Source organism: Heliangelus exortis, chromosome 11 (genome assembly GCF_036169615.1).
Source record: "Heliangelus exortis chromosome 11, bHelExo1.hap1, whole genome shotgun sequence".
NCBI classification, from domain to species: domain Eukaryota; kingdom Metazoa; phylum Chordata; class Aves; order Apodiformes; family Trochilidae; genus Heliangelus; species Heliangelus exortis.
The window spans coordinates 17,325,676-17,339,655 of NC_092432.1; the positions used below are offsets into that span (position 1 = coordinate 17,325,676).

The following is a 13,980-nucleotide window of genomic DNA, read 5'->3' on the forward strand; positions in this document are numbered from 1 at the left end:
TCAAACAGAGTTCAGAGTTACATTACCGAAGCACTCCATCTTCATGGGTTGAATTGGGTAAAGGACCATCAGATGGACTGACTGGTAAATCCACATCTGGCTGGCCTCCTTGTGCATAAACTGGCTTTGGTTCTATTAAAATATAAAGAAGATGTCAAATGTCTATTTGGTCATTTAAAGATGAAAAAGTAGAGCTTAACTTAATTAAAAGCTTAATGACTTTTTCAATAGCCTTCCTCTACCCAACTTAAGCATGAAATATTAGAAACCTACAACAGTAGACACTACTCTCACCATGCCATTTAAATCAGCACAATTACTGGTCTAGTTACTATCTGCAGTAAAAATCTTCAAACTTCCTTTGTAGTTCATTAAATACTCTGAATGGTGTAACGCAACACAAAGTAGAAAGCTTCATCCTTGAAAGTCCACTTTCAACCCTGCTGATTCTCGCCTTGATTTATCTGATATACTGCATTCACTTTCCATTAGCACTCTCTTTCCTCAAGAAAACACTTTTTGAAACAAAAATACCAGAAATACTCAAACTACTTCTGCATGCCTTGAGATCAGCAGATATAAATGATTACTTTAGTCCGGTCAGTGGTTCTTAAAAATAAGCACTTACTATGGCTATGCTGCATTGATTCTCTGGAGTCACTGGAAGAAAACCACCACTGCAATCTTCCCTCAGTAATGAACACTACTAGTGGCTCTTCTCTGCTACCTGGTTGTTCATATTAGAAGAATCTGTATTTAAGGCTTAACTCTGCACACCCTCATTTTCCCAACAACTATGATGTCTTCCTTTCAAATGACCACACAGACCTGTCTGAAATTGGGAATATCAGGCAACAATTTGGTAATAATGGCTTTTCTAATGAGACTTCTGTCCTTACAGGAAAATCCTATATTACTGTATGGCAAGTCTTTAAGGACCCTTTTTCCTAACCTAAGCCTCTCATAATCCTTCTGAACAAGTACTCTCCTTCGACACAACCAGACATGACAGTCAACTTACCCTTAAGTCTAAGAAGCACTGCCACAGAATCTGCCAACTACTTTTCTAACCAAATTTTTATTAGTCTTTGAGAGATGCTCACTCTCCTAGAACCTTCTGCAATGCTGTTAAAGGATTATGCCCTTTACTGCACCTTTTAATTTCAGACTATATGTTGTGGCAAGTGAATTTTATCTATGGACACAAATCCAAATATTATCTTTATGTACTGGCCTACAACTCCCATCTAAATGGATTATTTTTCCAGTTGCCTCTACCTGTTCACAGAAAAACTGAATATTTCCTCTTCCCCCTAAGCCAATAAAATCCCCACAGCACTTATTACTTGATTGTCAGCCCCTCAAACTAATTACTAGTACATTACTTCAGGTTAAAACCATCTCAAGGGTCTTCTCTGCTGGCTTTGTATTATGCCAATTATTAATCTTCAGTGTTTTACAGAAATACAGACTTCATCTTTCCAATCTCACTATCACATCCTTTTTCTATCTTGGCAGCCACAGTCTTAGTTCATTTGCATTTTTTCATTACAACACTGCAAAAGGTCACCTCCTATGACAGTCTCTTTAATAATGGCTGCATCAGAAAACTTAATGTTCTCATTTTCAAGATCTTTCAGAATTTATCATCTTAACTTTTTCAACTCTTCACTGAACTACTGAATGTTACGTGCAGAAGTGTCACTGCTCATCTCTTAAGTCTTCAAATGAGCTTGAATGTTCCTTATCTCATTCTACCCAGCCTTTCAGTAACATCTCCCTCTAAAACAGTGGCACAGCTCCTTTCTCCACTTACCATTTCACTATAGCATTTCACTCCGTAAACACAAAAATATTTTAAGTCAGCTCACCCAAACAGTGCTTTGTCACCATATCATCTTATGTTTATCCTTTTTCACACCAACTGGCCTTAATCTGCTGCCATTTATCCCTCCCTCTTGTTATGGTTTCAGTAATTCTACTACAGTTGTTAACATTCCTTCTTGGTCCATGTCTGTAGCTGGTAAGCACTGAAGTAACAATGCATTTTTAGTTGTGTTTGGAAACTGTAGTTCTAAACAGGCTTAACTACCTCCTTGTTTAAATACAGTCTGCTACATTAGCCAGTAAAAACCAGCCTACCGCTTGACTCAGAAAAGAAATGACAGAAGTTAACCTTCAGAAATCAAGACAAAACTCTTCATGACCATCACCTATAAATACAGCTATAAACACTGAAGCTTGACCCCTGTGTAATGGGCAGAACCCACAATTTAGGTTGCTCATATATATAAGATTATTCATATTTAGAAATAAAAGTAATCAGGACTTGGTCTGTATGAAAAGTTTAGAAATCATTTCACAAATACACACTTGTATAAAGCCTTTACTCGTCACCCATTCCCAACAACATACATAATTAATGTACTTTAATATTCTTACCTGGGAGTGGTGGAGTTTGTTTTTCAGTTCTTTCAACTGCCACCTCTTCCACAGTTTTAGAAGTATCATCTGCATTCTTCACAGGTGTAGAGATAGCTCCTGGTTTAGTTATTCTCTCATCTTCTCTGCTTCGAAGACTATATTAGAAAAAAAAAAATCTCACTCAGCATATAGAATTGTTTCTATTACTTTGGCCAGCTAAGACTATAGAATAAATCCTTTCATTCATCAAGTTCAGGTTTGGTGGGTAAGGAATTACCATTTACTATTTAATAAGGTTTTGTTCTTAGACTACCACATTATTAATATTTTTTCCATTTCTAAGTCTGAGCATTTTGTCCTTAACTTTTTGTTGATAAGGGAGGGACTTCTGTAGGTCTGAATATTTAGAAAGAGGGAAGACATGATGAAACAGACTGCTCATCTTCACGTGCAAAAACCATACATGTACTATATAATGAAAGCTGCAAAAGAAAATTAAAAACAAAAGGAAGACAGGGAGAACTATCAAAATGCCTTTTTCTCACCCATCAATGTAGAAATTATGGATTTTTAGACTTAATTCTAAAGTTTTGTTCTGATGGAGATAATTTATCTGCTCCTTTATGAGGCAGCTGGTACCCAGTGATACATGAATTTCAGTAAAAAGAACTTGCTGCTTCTTAAGCAATTTCTATACAGGCTTACAGTAGGAAACAAAGGCATATATGACAAGTTTAAAAAGAAAAAAACTCTACTCCTCTTTAAATCATTAAAGAAGCTAAAAATCAAAAGAACATAATACCTGCTCCTTTAGCTCAAAAAATCAAGTATTTTTATATTGTTGTACAGCTACCAGCTGGACTAAGCAGAACTCATCAGCATGTAAGCTGTATGTTGAAATGTTACCTGTTACACATTGCTAGCTGGTGAGTAGCAAACAGTTTCATAGATTTGGAGCAGATGAACATGAATAACTATCTAGGAGAAAAAAAGTACACCAATATACCAAAGAGACAGCCCTAATTCCCATGCATGTACATTCTAATCAACAAAGAAGTCGAGATGCTCAAAACACAATTCAATTCCTGAGAGCTGATAAAAAAGGATATAGAAAGTGGTTGAGAGGAGACAGACAAACCATAGCTTCTTCTATAATATTGGACTTAATTGGCAAGAAGAAGAAAAAAAAGTACTTTCTCAAAGATAGCAACAGCTTGGTCAGTAGGTGCAAGTCCATCTCCTCTCATACGGGAGAGGTCTGTACTGGGGGGGGAAAAGGAGAAGTTTTTCACTACCAACAGCTAGATGGTGCTACTAGGCAATTATGAGTATCACTTTCCCTGAATTATCAAGGTATTTTAAGAAATCCATTATGCAGAAAAAGCACTGTTTATTTTCATCAAAACCAACTTCAAGAGTTGTAAGTATGAGTTAGGAAAACAAATATCAGCAAATCTACTCCTGCAAGATGCGAGAACGAAGAAATAATAAACATATAAATACAAGCAGACTGTGCTTTCCTGAAGCAATGTGAAGTTTCAAACACCAGAAACAAAGAGAAGTTTTAAAGACCAGAAACAAAGCTAAGCTATTCAGCCAAGACATGTTAAGATTTTCAGTACTTTCTTCTGCCAGTTTTGAAACTCTGTGCCTGAAGGCAGCTAAAATAAAGCAGAATACAGAAAAATACTGTGATCATCACAACAATCTCAGAAGATACAGGCAGTCCTGCAATATAAACAGCCATCTTGTTAAAAGTCATCATAAATACCAGTCGTGGTCTAATTTTAGAACTGTTACTTGTGCCTTTTTTAGTCACATAAATCCCTTTTTGGCATCTTCCAGAGTTGATTAAAATTATGCTAAAATGATTATGTCTAGCAAAATGCAAAGTGAGCATTTATCCTTCTATTTTGTTCTTAAAATTCACTGATAAAAGTTTAATTATTCCTCTTTCAGATTTGCAGCATATTTTCATTTTTACATAAAATTAACTGTATAGGCTAAAAGCTTGTGTGTTTTATCTCCAGCACTAAAGTATGACTGGACTCCTCATTCCCTTGAAAATACTTCATGGTTTGTTAAAACTAGACATATATTTAGCTGTTTAAATACATACTAAGCATCTTAAAAACAAAAACAGTCCTGCAGCAGTGTAAGCTAAAATAAATTCCCCTTCTCATCAAAAGACTGCTTAATAATGATCAGTATTTAGTAAGACATTAAAGCAAAGTTACCCATAAGCCCTCTCTGTTACCAACCTTCTCAAAACCCATAACAAGCATCATCTAAAACAGTAGTATCTGTTTTTGCTTTAAAAATAAACCAAAAATACTGCAGTTACTACACAAGAACAGAGTTAATTTTGCATTTCCTCTTCTAATAGTCCAAAGGCCCTGTAATTTTATGCTGCTTTTATACCTGCATATCAAAAGAGAGCATAAATACCCAAGAAGGCAACTCTCAAAACCAGTAACTAAAATACAGACATCAAAGCATGGCACAAAGTAGTCAGGTAAGTATCCAAAGCAATAAAGACTGGGCTAGACTGGGCTACTGCTACACGTGTATGCAAATGCACCCTGCAACTAAAATGCATGCAGAAGGTCAGTTCTGTTCTACATAAGGCAAATAAGTTTAAAGAAAAAACCTGATAAAGACAATTCTGATAGAACAAAAATGAAAAATCAGAACAGCAGGAGAGTCTTATTTTTCTTGGGTTTGCTTATACCACTCAGAAAGGACTGAACATTGCAAGATGAAACAGGAAGCTACTTGATGCCATCACTGGTTCTAGGTGACAGAAACTTGTTAAGAGCTGACAGTTGCACTTTCCAAGAGACAAAAGTGTTCACCGTGTGCACTGTGACACTGTTGTTCAACATCTGTGCTGTGTCAGGACCTACTTTACCTCACTTCCTCCTTTTTTTTAAAGCTATGACTAAACAGAAGTGTTTTTAAATAACACTGTCACAAAAGAGTCAGCTAGCAGCACACAAAGGTCCCTTCTCACTCAGAACATTCTTTAAGACAGTAAGATCCAAGAGGTATCTTCCTAAGTACATTTAAGAAATGGTTAATTTTTGTCCTATAATCTGGGTTTTCAACCTTTGAAAAGGGACAGAAAACATTATTTCTCATGCTGTCTAAATTGACAACTGTACTCTAGAAGCCAAACCCATCCTTCCAGAAATAATAACAACCTCTACAGGGAATTCCTTCTTTCTTGCTGAGGCTGAAGTGTTTAACATATTAGAGAAGATTTTTGCTGTTTCAGTATCCAGGTAAGGAAGGCAGCATAGGAGAGAAAGTTATCAAGTATGAGTTCTTTAAACTGGTAAAGGGCAGCCCAAAGATAAAATCTGGCAGTCTTCCCAGCACCTGGCTGTAAATGCTGCTTTTCAGGATGGGTCACACCAAAAGTTTATCTAGCTTAACAACTTGTTATTGACAGCAGTAAGACCAGACAGGCAAAAGAAGAGTATAAATTATACTTCCCCGCAGGTACTCTCCAATTTAGGGTGCAGAGACCTCCTGTGCTCATTCCAACTTTTTAACTGCAGCTCTTCACAGATGATACAAAGTTGGCTTATATGCCATACTTAACCTTTAAAATATTATCTGCTCAGAGAGTTCATATGCAAAAGCAGGACATATTTATATCTTGTATTTCATATAGTACCTAACTCAGTTTTCCAAGTCTCCAGAACTATGATTATTTACCTGTATCTGGAGTTTTTTTAGGATTCACTCTCTGGATTCTTTTCAAGACTGAAAAGTGGAAAAAAACCCCAAGATATAAGCATAATAAGTCCTTTTAATTAGATTAGGACATCCTCTAGAATCTGAGTTTTACACTGTTCAAGAGGCATCTGTCAACTTCCTCTGGGCTAAAGGAAACCACAAGTAGTCCTTTGAAAGAATATTCAAATACCAATTGTTATGGAAATTTCAAATCCAGGAAAACCACAGGCTCACTGGTATACATACCAGCATGGAATACTGGAAGATAGACAACACTGAAGACCCTGCCAGGCCCTTCAGTAACACTGAAGCAAATCTGCTGGAAGATTTCTGTGCTCTGCATACCTCAGTGTGCCAGTCTGTAGTTAAGCTTGTATGAAAGGACTAAGAGGATTCCCCTGGAATTTCTCTCCTCATATACATGAAAACATTTGGCAGAAGAGAGTCTACATGAAGACATTATCTAAAATACATTGTTTATGTCCTTCTTAATCTCAGTTTTAGGCCTTTTTGCACCTTTATTTCTTGAAATTGTTAATCTCAAGCTTTTTTCACTTCCAGAATTTTTTCAAATATTAACAATTCAAGCAGTTGCAACCAATTTGATCTCACCACAGAACTGAATAGGCATAAATAGGCACTGCAAACAGAAGTCAAAGAAAAGTTGCTTTTAGCTTTTTTTTTTCTTTTCTTTTTTTTCTTTCTTTTTAAGATGGCTCAGTGCCCAGTTTTTCTGATCTTGAAAGGGACATGTCCAACAGGAAGTCAATCCACGCCAAGATAGCTCTTGTTCATAAAGTAGATATAGCGGATGCATTCAGAGTTGAGATAACTTCAAAAGTTTCTTCTCAGGAAGGATTTAATTCTTCTGACAGTGTTGTCCACAAGGAGGAAGTGACCATCTACCTAAACCACTGTAATAGGACAGGAAAGCACTAACACGAGAGCAAGGTCAGTCACAGTTTCAGTTTTGATGGATTGTTTTTTCCTCCCTCCACAAGCCCTTTTCACAGTGTATTAGAAATGCATGTCAAGAAATAAAGGTTTTAAATCTGACAGAGACCTCAGAACCTTCACTATCAAATCCCTGCATCTGGGACTATGCTTTAAGTTTTCTCCACTAAAACAGAGTTCCTACTTGAAAACAAGCTTTCAGGCCCTGTGGTCTCTGCAAGCAACACACACAGCTGCAGAGAAGCAAACATGTCTAACACATCACCACAACCAGGTCTATGTGCAGGTAAGATCTGTCTTGCCCTTTTACTAACACTTAAAAGACTCAAAACACCTTGAAGGTGTGTTAGGGAAAACAAGACTTCATTAACAAACAATAAAGCACCTCTTAGTTTTATGAAACAGCCAGCTCCAATTTGTTTTTCAGAATTTTTGACAACATCTAGAAGAATACAAATCTTCAAATAGTGTCTGAATTTGGAATTTGCCAAACATCAAGTCTAACTTTTGTTTCATCATCCATAAGTGTTCAGAAGGTAAAAATTTATCTTAGAAATATTTAGGAGAATTTTAAATCCAATACTGAAATTCCATTTAAAAAAATTATTATGTGGAACGCAAAACAGGACAGATTGAAGACTAAAGTTTCACCTGGCAGGAGAAAAAATTCCAAACCATACAAGCAATTGCTTCTCTCTGAATTCATTCAAGATTACTTACCTACTTGAAAATTATCATGAATGTCTTTATTACCAGGTTCAAATATTAAAAATTACATTCCAAATACTAAGTCTGCTGTGAAAAACACCTTGTTATCTAAAAATTACTATGTATGCAGAAACAGAAGGCAATTTTTCAAGAAGGCTACCAAGGAAAATACCAAGTCTATACCTGTATAAGGCAAAATTGCAATGTTTTTACCCAGTTTGGTTATTCAACAAAAGTTAGTTGCTATAGTCATCTCAAATATCCCTGCAGCCACCTGCTTTCTAAAACCAAAATGTTATTGAAGCATATGCAACTGTATGTATCAAGATCAAACTTCTATTGTCATTCATACAATCATGCTTTAAGATTGCTTAAGAAAGGAATAACACTGAAGTTCTAAGTTCAATTTCTCCTCAAGTTTAAGAAACTTGGGATCACTATCAGCTGCACTTCTTTAAACTATGCCATATTGTGCTACCATAGTTCTCTATCACATTTGTCACACTATATATTAAAATCCAAGCACTCCTACAACTTATATGTCACATTAAACAGTGGATTAAAAAAAATACAACGCTGCCATCACCTGCCGTTGCTGGGCTGCTGTGGAGAATGTCTGGAATGGTCTGAAGGCTCTGACCTCTGGTCAGGAGATCGTGAACGACTGCGGCGGGGCCTGTCATGTGATCGGTTGGAATGATCTGATGCCAGCGACTGAATTTCTGAAATGTCTGTTAAATAAAAGTTGGGGTTTTTTATGAAATGATTGTAATTAAAATGGTGGTGTGACCTGCTCAAATGGAAACAAGCTTTTGCAGAGTTTTTATGAAGGTGTTAAATCTATGTTTATTATTTCAAAACAACTAAAGATCCCTGAAAGAACAGTTACAAGAACTGTATCTTTTTCTCCACTATTTTCAAAGGTATGGATTTCAATCATATTCAAACAAGAATTTACCCACATAAAGATCTTACGCCTAACTCTTCTCCCCACCCTCCCATCCCACGTAGCTCTTTTACATCTTCACAACATAAAGAATTCTTTTCTCCCTTTAGAAATCTAGTTTATTTATACTCACCATCTCTTTCTGAAGCATTAGCAGAATGAATGCTGTCAGAAAGGTCAGGAACATTCAACAGTGTGGCTCGTTCATCTCGCTGAACAACCATCTTCAACTTGCCTTTTGACCTTTCTATTAGTGTTTTTGCATCTGCTAAGGACATATTTTCCGTCACTGTGCCATTTATCTGGAACACAAGAAGAAGAGAGAAAATATGCCTCAGTATTGAAAAAAACAGCAAAACAAAACAGTGAATCTCCAGTACAGATAGGTGTTTTTCTGCCTAACTATGCTTACAAATAGCTAGTTATATTTATTTAATTACCACAACAAAGACTACTGGGCTCATCCAAACTACAACGTAATATAGAAAATTATTTTTATCTTTCAAAGACAAAGCCACTAATACAAAACTTCGAAAATATTAGTCATCTTTTTTGAACCAGCACTGCTACGCTCAGCAGAATAAGGAGCTGTACTTTTTTCTGCACAAACACACTTACCCTTGTAGCTTGGAAGAAAAATAATTAGTATGAAATAAAAATACCTGGATATATCGTTTCTTACAAAAAATAAAAAGGTAACCTGAAAGCAAGTTATAGTGTAGCCTAATTCCACAACATATTGTAAAACCAAGTATGTAGGGTCTAATCTCCTACGATCTCAAATGTTTTCTATTATGCATTTACAGTGGGCACTACTTGTCTGAGTAAGGCCCGGGGAACAATATATATACATACATATGTAAAAAAAGAGGCTTTATAATTTTTCTTTCCTTTGAGAGAGGATGACATATCTAAATTAATTGATCTTTAATAAAATTTAATTAAAAAGATACATCTTCTACTAACAAGAATTACGCTATTAAAAGATAACTAACTCTAAGAACATTTATATCAATAATTTTTCCTTCTGAACAAATGCCATCACCATTTACTGTACCTTCAGTACAACATCTCCTTCTTGAATATTGCCATCTCTTGCTGCCAGGCTGTCCTGTGAGATTTCTTTCACAAATATGTGGCTTGCCAACCGTAGACCATACTCTTTACGTATGCAATAAAAGAGGAAAGAAAACTGATGAAGCAACGGTAAAAATACCAGAGAGGTATCTGAAGATTTACAACACTGCTTTATACAACATTTACACTGGAGAGAGTAGGGTGAACTTGGCATGTAACAGACTGTAGTGGAATTATGCTAGGGATTTACCATCACATGGATCTCTCTTCCAACTCTGTCTGTCACCATAGCTGTTTTTCAACTGGTTAATTTACAGGCTGCTACAATTTTCCCCCTTTTTAGACAAGACAGACAGCATAGACTCAACTGAAATATATGGAGGGTATGTAGCCACTGACTACCAGATGTCAGGTGCACAGCTGGGATTAGTTAACTCTGTATAGTACATACTTCATCCTCAATTAAGCATGTATATTTTGAAATATCAAAAATACCACCAGAAACACAATAGCAATTTTTAAGTTTTCAGCTAGCTACTGGCAAAGTGGCCAAGCTGTTAACAGCACTGTCCATACAGTCCATGAAGCCCTTAACATAACATTGACTGAAGCAGTTCACCCATAAAAAGCAGCAAAAATCTTCATGAAATAACTACATCCAAGTTACCTTCATTTTTCCTTGACTTCACCAGTGTTACTTTGGTAGGTTTTGCAGGCTGACTGGAAGTAACCGACCTCCTGTCTGATCTCGGCGATAAACTCCTCTCTCTGCTTGCACTTCTATCTCTTACCCAGCTCTTCTCATGCCTTCTGTTGGCACTTGGGCCACCACGGCTGCTTCTTGGATCCCGTATCTCCTCATCATAGCTGTCGTCCTCATTTTCAGACACTGGTTCGGGTTCTGTCCGAGTCACTGGAATCTGAATTTTCTTCATCCTTCGAATAGTCTACAACAGAACACAGGTATCAGCCACTGGCAGTATAATCCTAATGGTGATATGAAAGATGCCAGAAGCCAAGCTAATTCCACAACTCCAAAGAAAACACAGATGTTGTGAATTCTCTGAATTCTTTCAACCACATTATAAAACTCTACCTAATTACTACAGGAGACTCATCAATAGAGATAACTAAAAAGCTGTGTTTGCTTTCACAGTTCTTTTAGTCCATTTTTGCTTCTGCAGAAGTGGCAAATAGATAAAAATAACAAATAATGCAATATTTCTGTTTTCACAGAGCTGCATATTTTAATGCCCTCCCTCTGCTTAAACCCACAAATCAGATCCTGGCACTGCTAAAAACTTTTTTTGGTAACATGTAATCTACTATATTCTCAGCCTGTTATTCACAGTAATTCGCCTCAACTCTCAAGTCTTCCAACCTTCCAAAGCAATGTTTATGCAAGCCACAGAGGAAGGGGAACATTTCCCGCTCTAAATTCTAAGTTGGTTTACACTAACATAGACAGCTGCTTCCAGGATAAGACCCATCCTTGCTTACAGGTTGGGTGCTGTGTGTTACAGAACTGAACCAAGTTAGTGAACCAAATTATTTATTATTTTTCTCCATATAAATCTACATGCCAACTACTTAAGATAGAGAAAACTCTGCACACCTCACCATAGTTTTATGAAAACTTTAAAAAACTGCTAAATCTACAGATGCTAACCAACACAATATTTTCTAACTGTATTAAAGCACACATGAACAATGGCAATCTGTCAGAGCAAAATCTTTTCAACAAGCCCTAGGAAATCTGTTTTCTTGATTTAATAAACTGTTATTTGTGCATTTGTGTTCTGTTTTATTGTAACACAAATCTCAAACTTCTGCAGAAAGCCAGATTACTACCCTCTAGTGATGACCTGTCCTGTTTTGCCAAATTCAAAAGGTAATCACTTGGAATTAGCCTACAAAATTATAGGAATTAAGGTAATTAAATTACACTTTATTTTGGCAAACTGTTTACCAAGCATAAAAAGAACTATGTTAGTGCCTGAACAGCATGTGAAGTCCTTTACCAGCCTTTGAAGAAACCGACAAAAGTGCATTCAGGAAAACAAAGTAGTATTAAACAAAACTGAGAACTGAACTTTAGGCAAACTGAGAACTCGGACATGAAGAAAAGGAGTCTGAAGTATCCAGTGTCACACTACCTGAACATCACCATTAACCTTTTACAAAAATTTTTAGCAACCCATGATAAACACGCCGTGATCATCACTTAAACCAGAAGCATTCCGAAGATACTATTCAAGCATCTTGCATCATGCATCTATTTCACAGGAGATGTAACATCATTTCACTTTTGCTCTGTAACTATGGAATTTAATTAAGATTAAATCTTCAAGACATTCACTTACAATTTTGGCATTCTTCCCACTTTTCCTTAGCTGCTGAACAGCAAATGCATGCTCGACATTATCCATTGAAACTCCATTAACCATTGCAACACGGTCATTTTCTCTAAACAAAAAACACCACAATACACAGTGTAAATGCTTTATGCCAAGGGGAAAATACTGGGGAACAGGTATCCCTAAGCAAACTACCTGTATTATCAACCTACTATACAAACAAACATAGATAGATATCTTAAGTGGTTAAGCTAGCACTGACCAAGATGAATACCCCACCCCAATCAGAATTTCGCTGTAGTTTGGAACTTACTGTAGCAGTCCTTCTGCTGGGCCTCCTTTCAGAACATCAGAAATAACTATTGATGTCTCACCACTCTGAAAGTGAGGATTATCTCTTCCTCCAGAAATTGCAATACCAAATCCAAATCCAGGGGCCTGTAATGTAATGAATATCTTTACTTTGCAGTACTTACATGGTCAAAATTCATGTTCCTGTGTGAAACACAAAAAGGTCCTATGAGATAAACACAACTTCTTGGAAGAGATAAGGATCAATGAACCATGCCATTCTATGCAATCCAAGAACAGGAGAGAGGTTAAAAACAGATTTAAGAACACTTTTAGAATGCAGAGAGTTTCAGATGAGCTACCCGGTATCTCCCACCAGCAAAATATTAGAGTTCCCATTTGCATTTTTATGGCATGGGCCTGAGGTGGTCATCAGGAAGACCTTCAGTAAGCACAACATATCATACTACATTGTTGAGATACTGATTCAAACCCATATCACTTCCTGGAACACTTTCTTTGAGGGATCACATTATGGTGTTTACCCAGCTTGACCTAGCTTAGCTCCGGCACCAACAGGATCACAACACACATAGTATGACTGCAGGCTCAGTTCTTAACAATAATGCCAAGATCCACTTGTACCATTACATACATCAAAACCTTGTCAGCACTTGCAAATCATCTGCATCTTAACAAAAGTAATTTTCTTCAATCTCTTCCCTCTAGGGTGACCTGCCACTACAGCAAGGTCAATGCCTCTGAAAAATTACTCCTGTGAAATATTTCAAGATACAACAATGATGCTTACATTTCTGCCTGGAAGCAGTGAGAGTGGGAAATAAACCTTCTAAATATAACTGATTTGCAAACTATCTAGCTCTTTCACTGTTGCCCAGAAAACATTTCCAGTAGAGTACTACCATTTAAAAGCTTTCCTTTGCTCAAGGATTTATTTTGAAATTTTTGACTATGCAAAATACAGTCACTGGATGGAAAAAATCAGATTTCAGTCAATTCCTCCTCTCCGATTCCCACAGCATATGTTCCAAGCTGGCAGACTTGTCTTTCATTTTCAGACTTTTCAGCAAACATGACCCAGCTTTAGTAAGGAGTTTCATAACCTTGACAGCAGAAGTAACATGGCAGTCTATCTGTCTGTAAGAAACATGACATTCCATTTTTCAGACAGTAATTACTGCTCAAAAAACCTATCTCCCTTAAAAATAGAGATAACAAAGCAACGGTCCAGATTTAGCCTGTAAACAGTGACTAGGACCAGACAGTATTAAAGCAAAGATTTGGAGATACACTGTTCAGAAACTGATTTCAATTGTTAGCAAATACTGTTACCAGGTATGAAGAAATACCATGGTCTGACAAGTGTGGAGGAGTAGAAATGGGTCGACCTTACTGCTTCTTTTACATTTATTTTAATTCATTAAAGAAAGACTGGACACCTTGTCAAGATACATTCCA

At 36.6% G+C, this 13,980-nt stretch overlaps 1 protein-coding gene across 22 annotated transcripts in view; it reads right to left on the reverse strand.

Annotated features, from left to right (window-relative positions):
* Nucleotides 1-13,980, reverse strand: part of TJP1 (tight junction protein 1) — a 184,553-nt gene that overhangs the window by 24,344 nt on the left and 146,229 nt on the right. For all 22 annotated transcript variants that reach the window (XM_071755005.1, XM_071755004.1, XM_071755003.1 and 19 more), the window contains 8 exons: nucleotides 12,524-12,648; nucleotides 12,217-12,319; nucleotides 10,521-10,800; nucleotides 9,834-9,937; nucleotides 8,910-9,078; nucleotides 8,417-8,561; nucleotides 2,443-2,579; nucleotides 27-132 (listed from right to left, as the gene is read on the reverse strand). In XM_071755005.1, coding sequence (XP_071611106.1) covers nucleotides 27-132; nucleotides 2,443-2,579; nucleotides 8,417-8,561; nucleotides 8,910-9,078; nucleotides 9,834-9,937; nucleotides 10,521-10,800; nucleotides 12,217-12,319; nucleotides 12,524-12,648 — 1,169 coding nt within the window. The remainder of the gene's footprint in view (nucleotides 1-26; nucleotides 133-2,442; nucleotides 2,580-8,416; nucleotides 8,562-8,909; nucleotides 9,079-9,833; nucleotides 9,938-10,520; nucleotides 10,801-12,216; nucleotides 12,320-12,523; nucleotides 12,649-13,980) is intronic.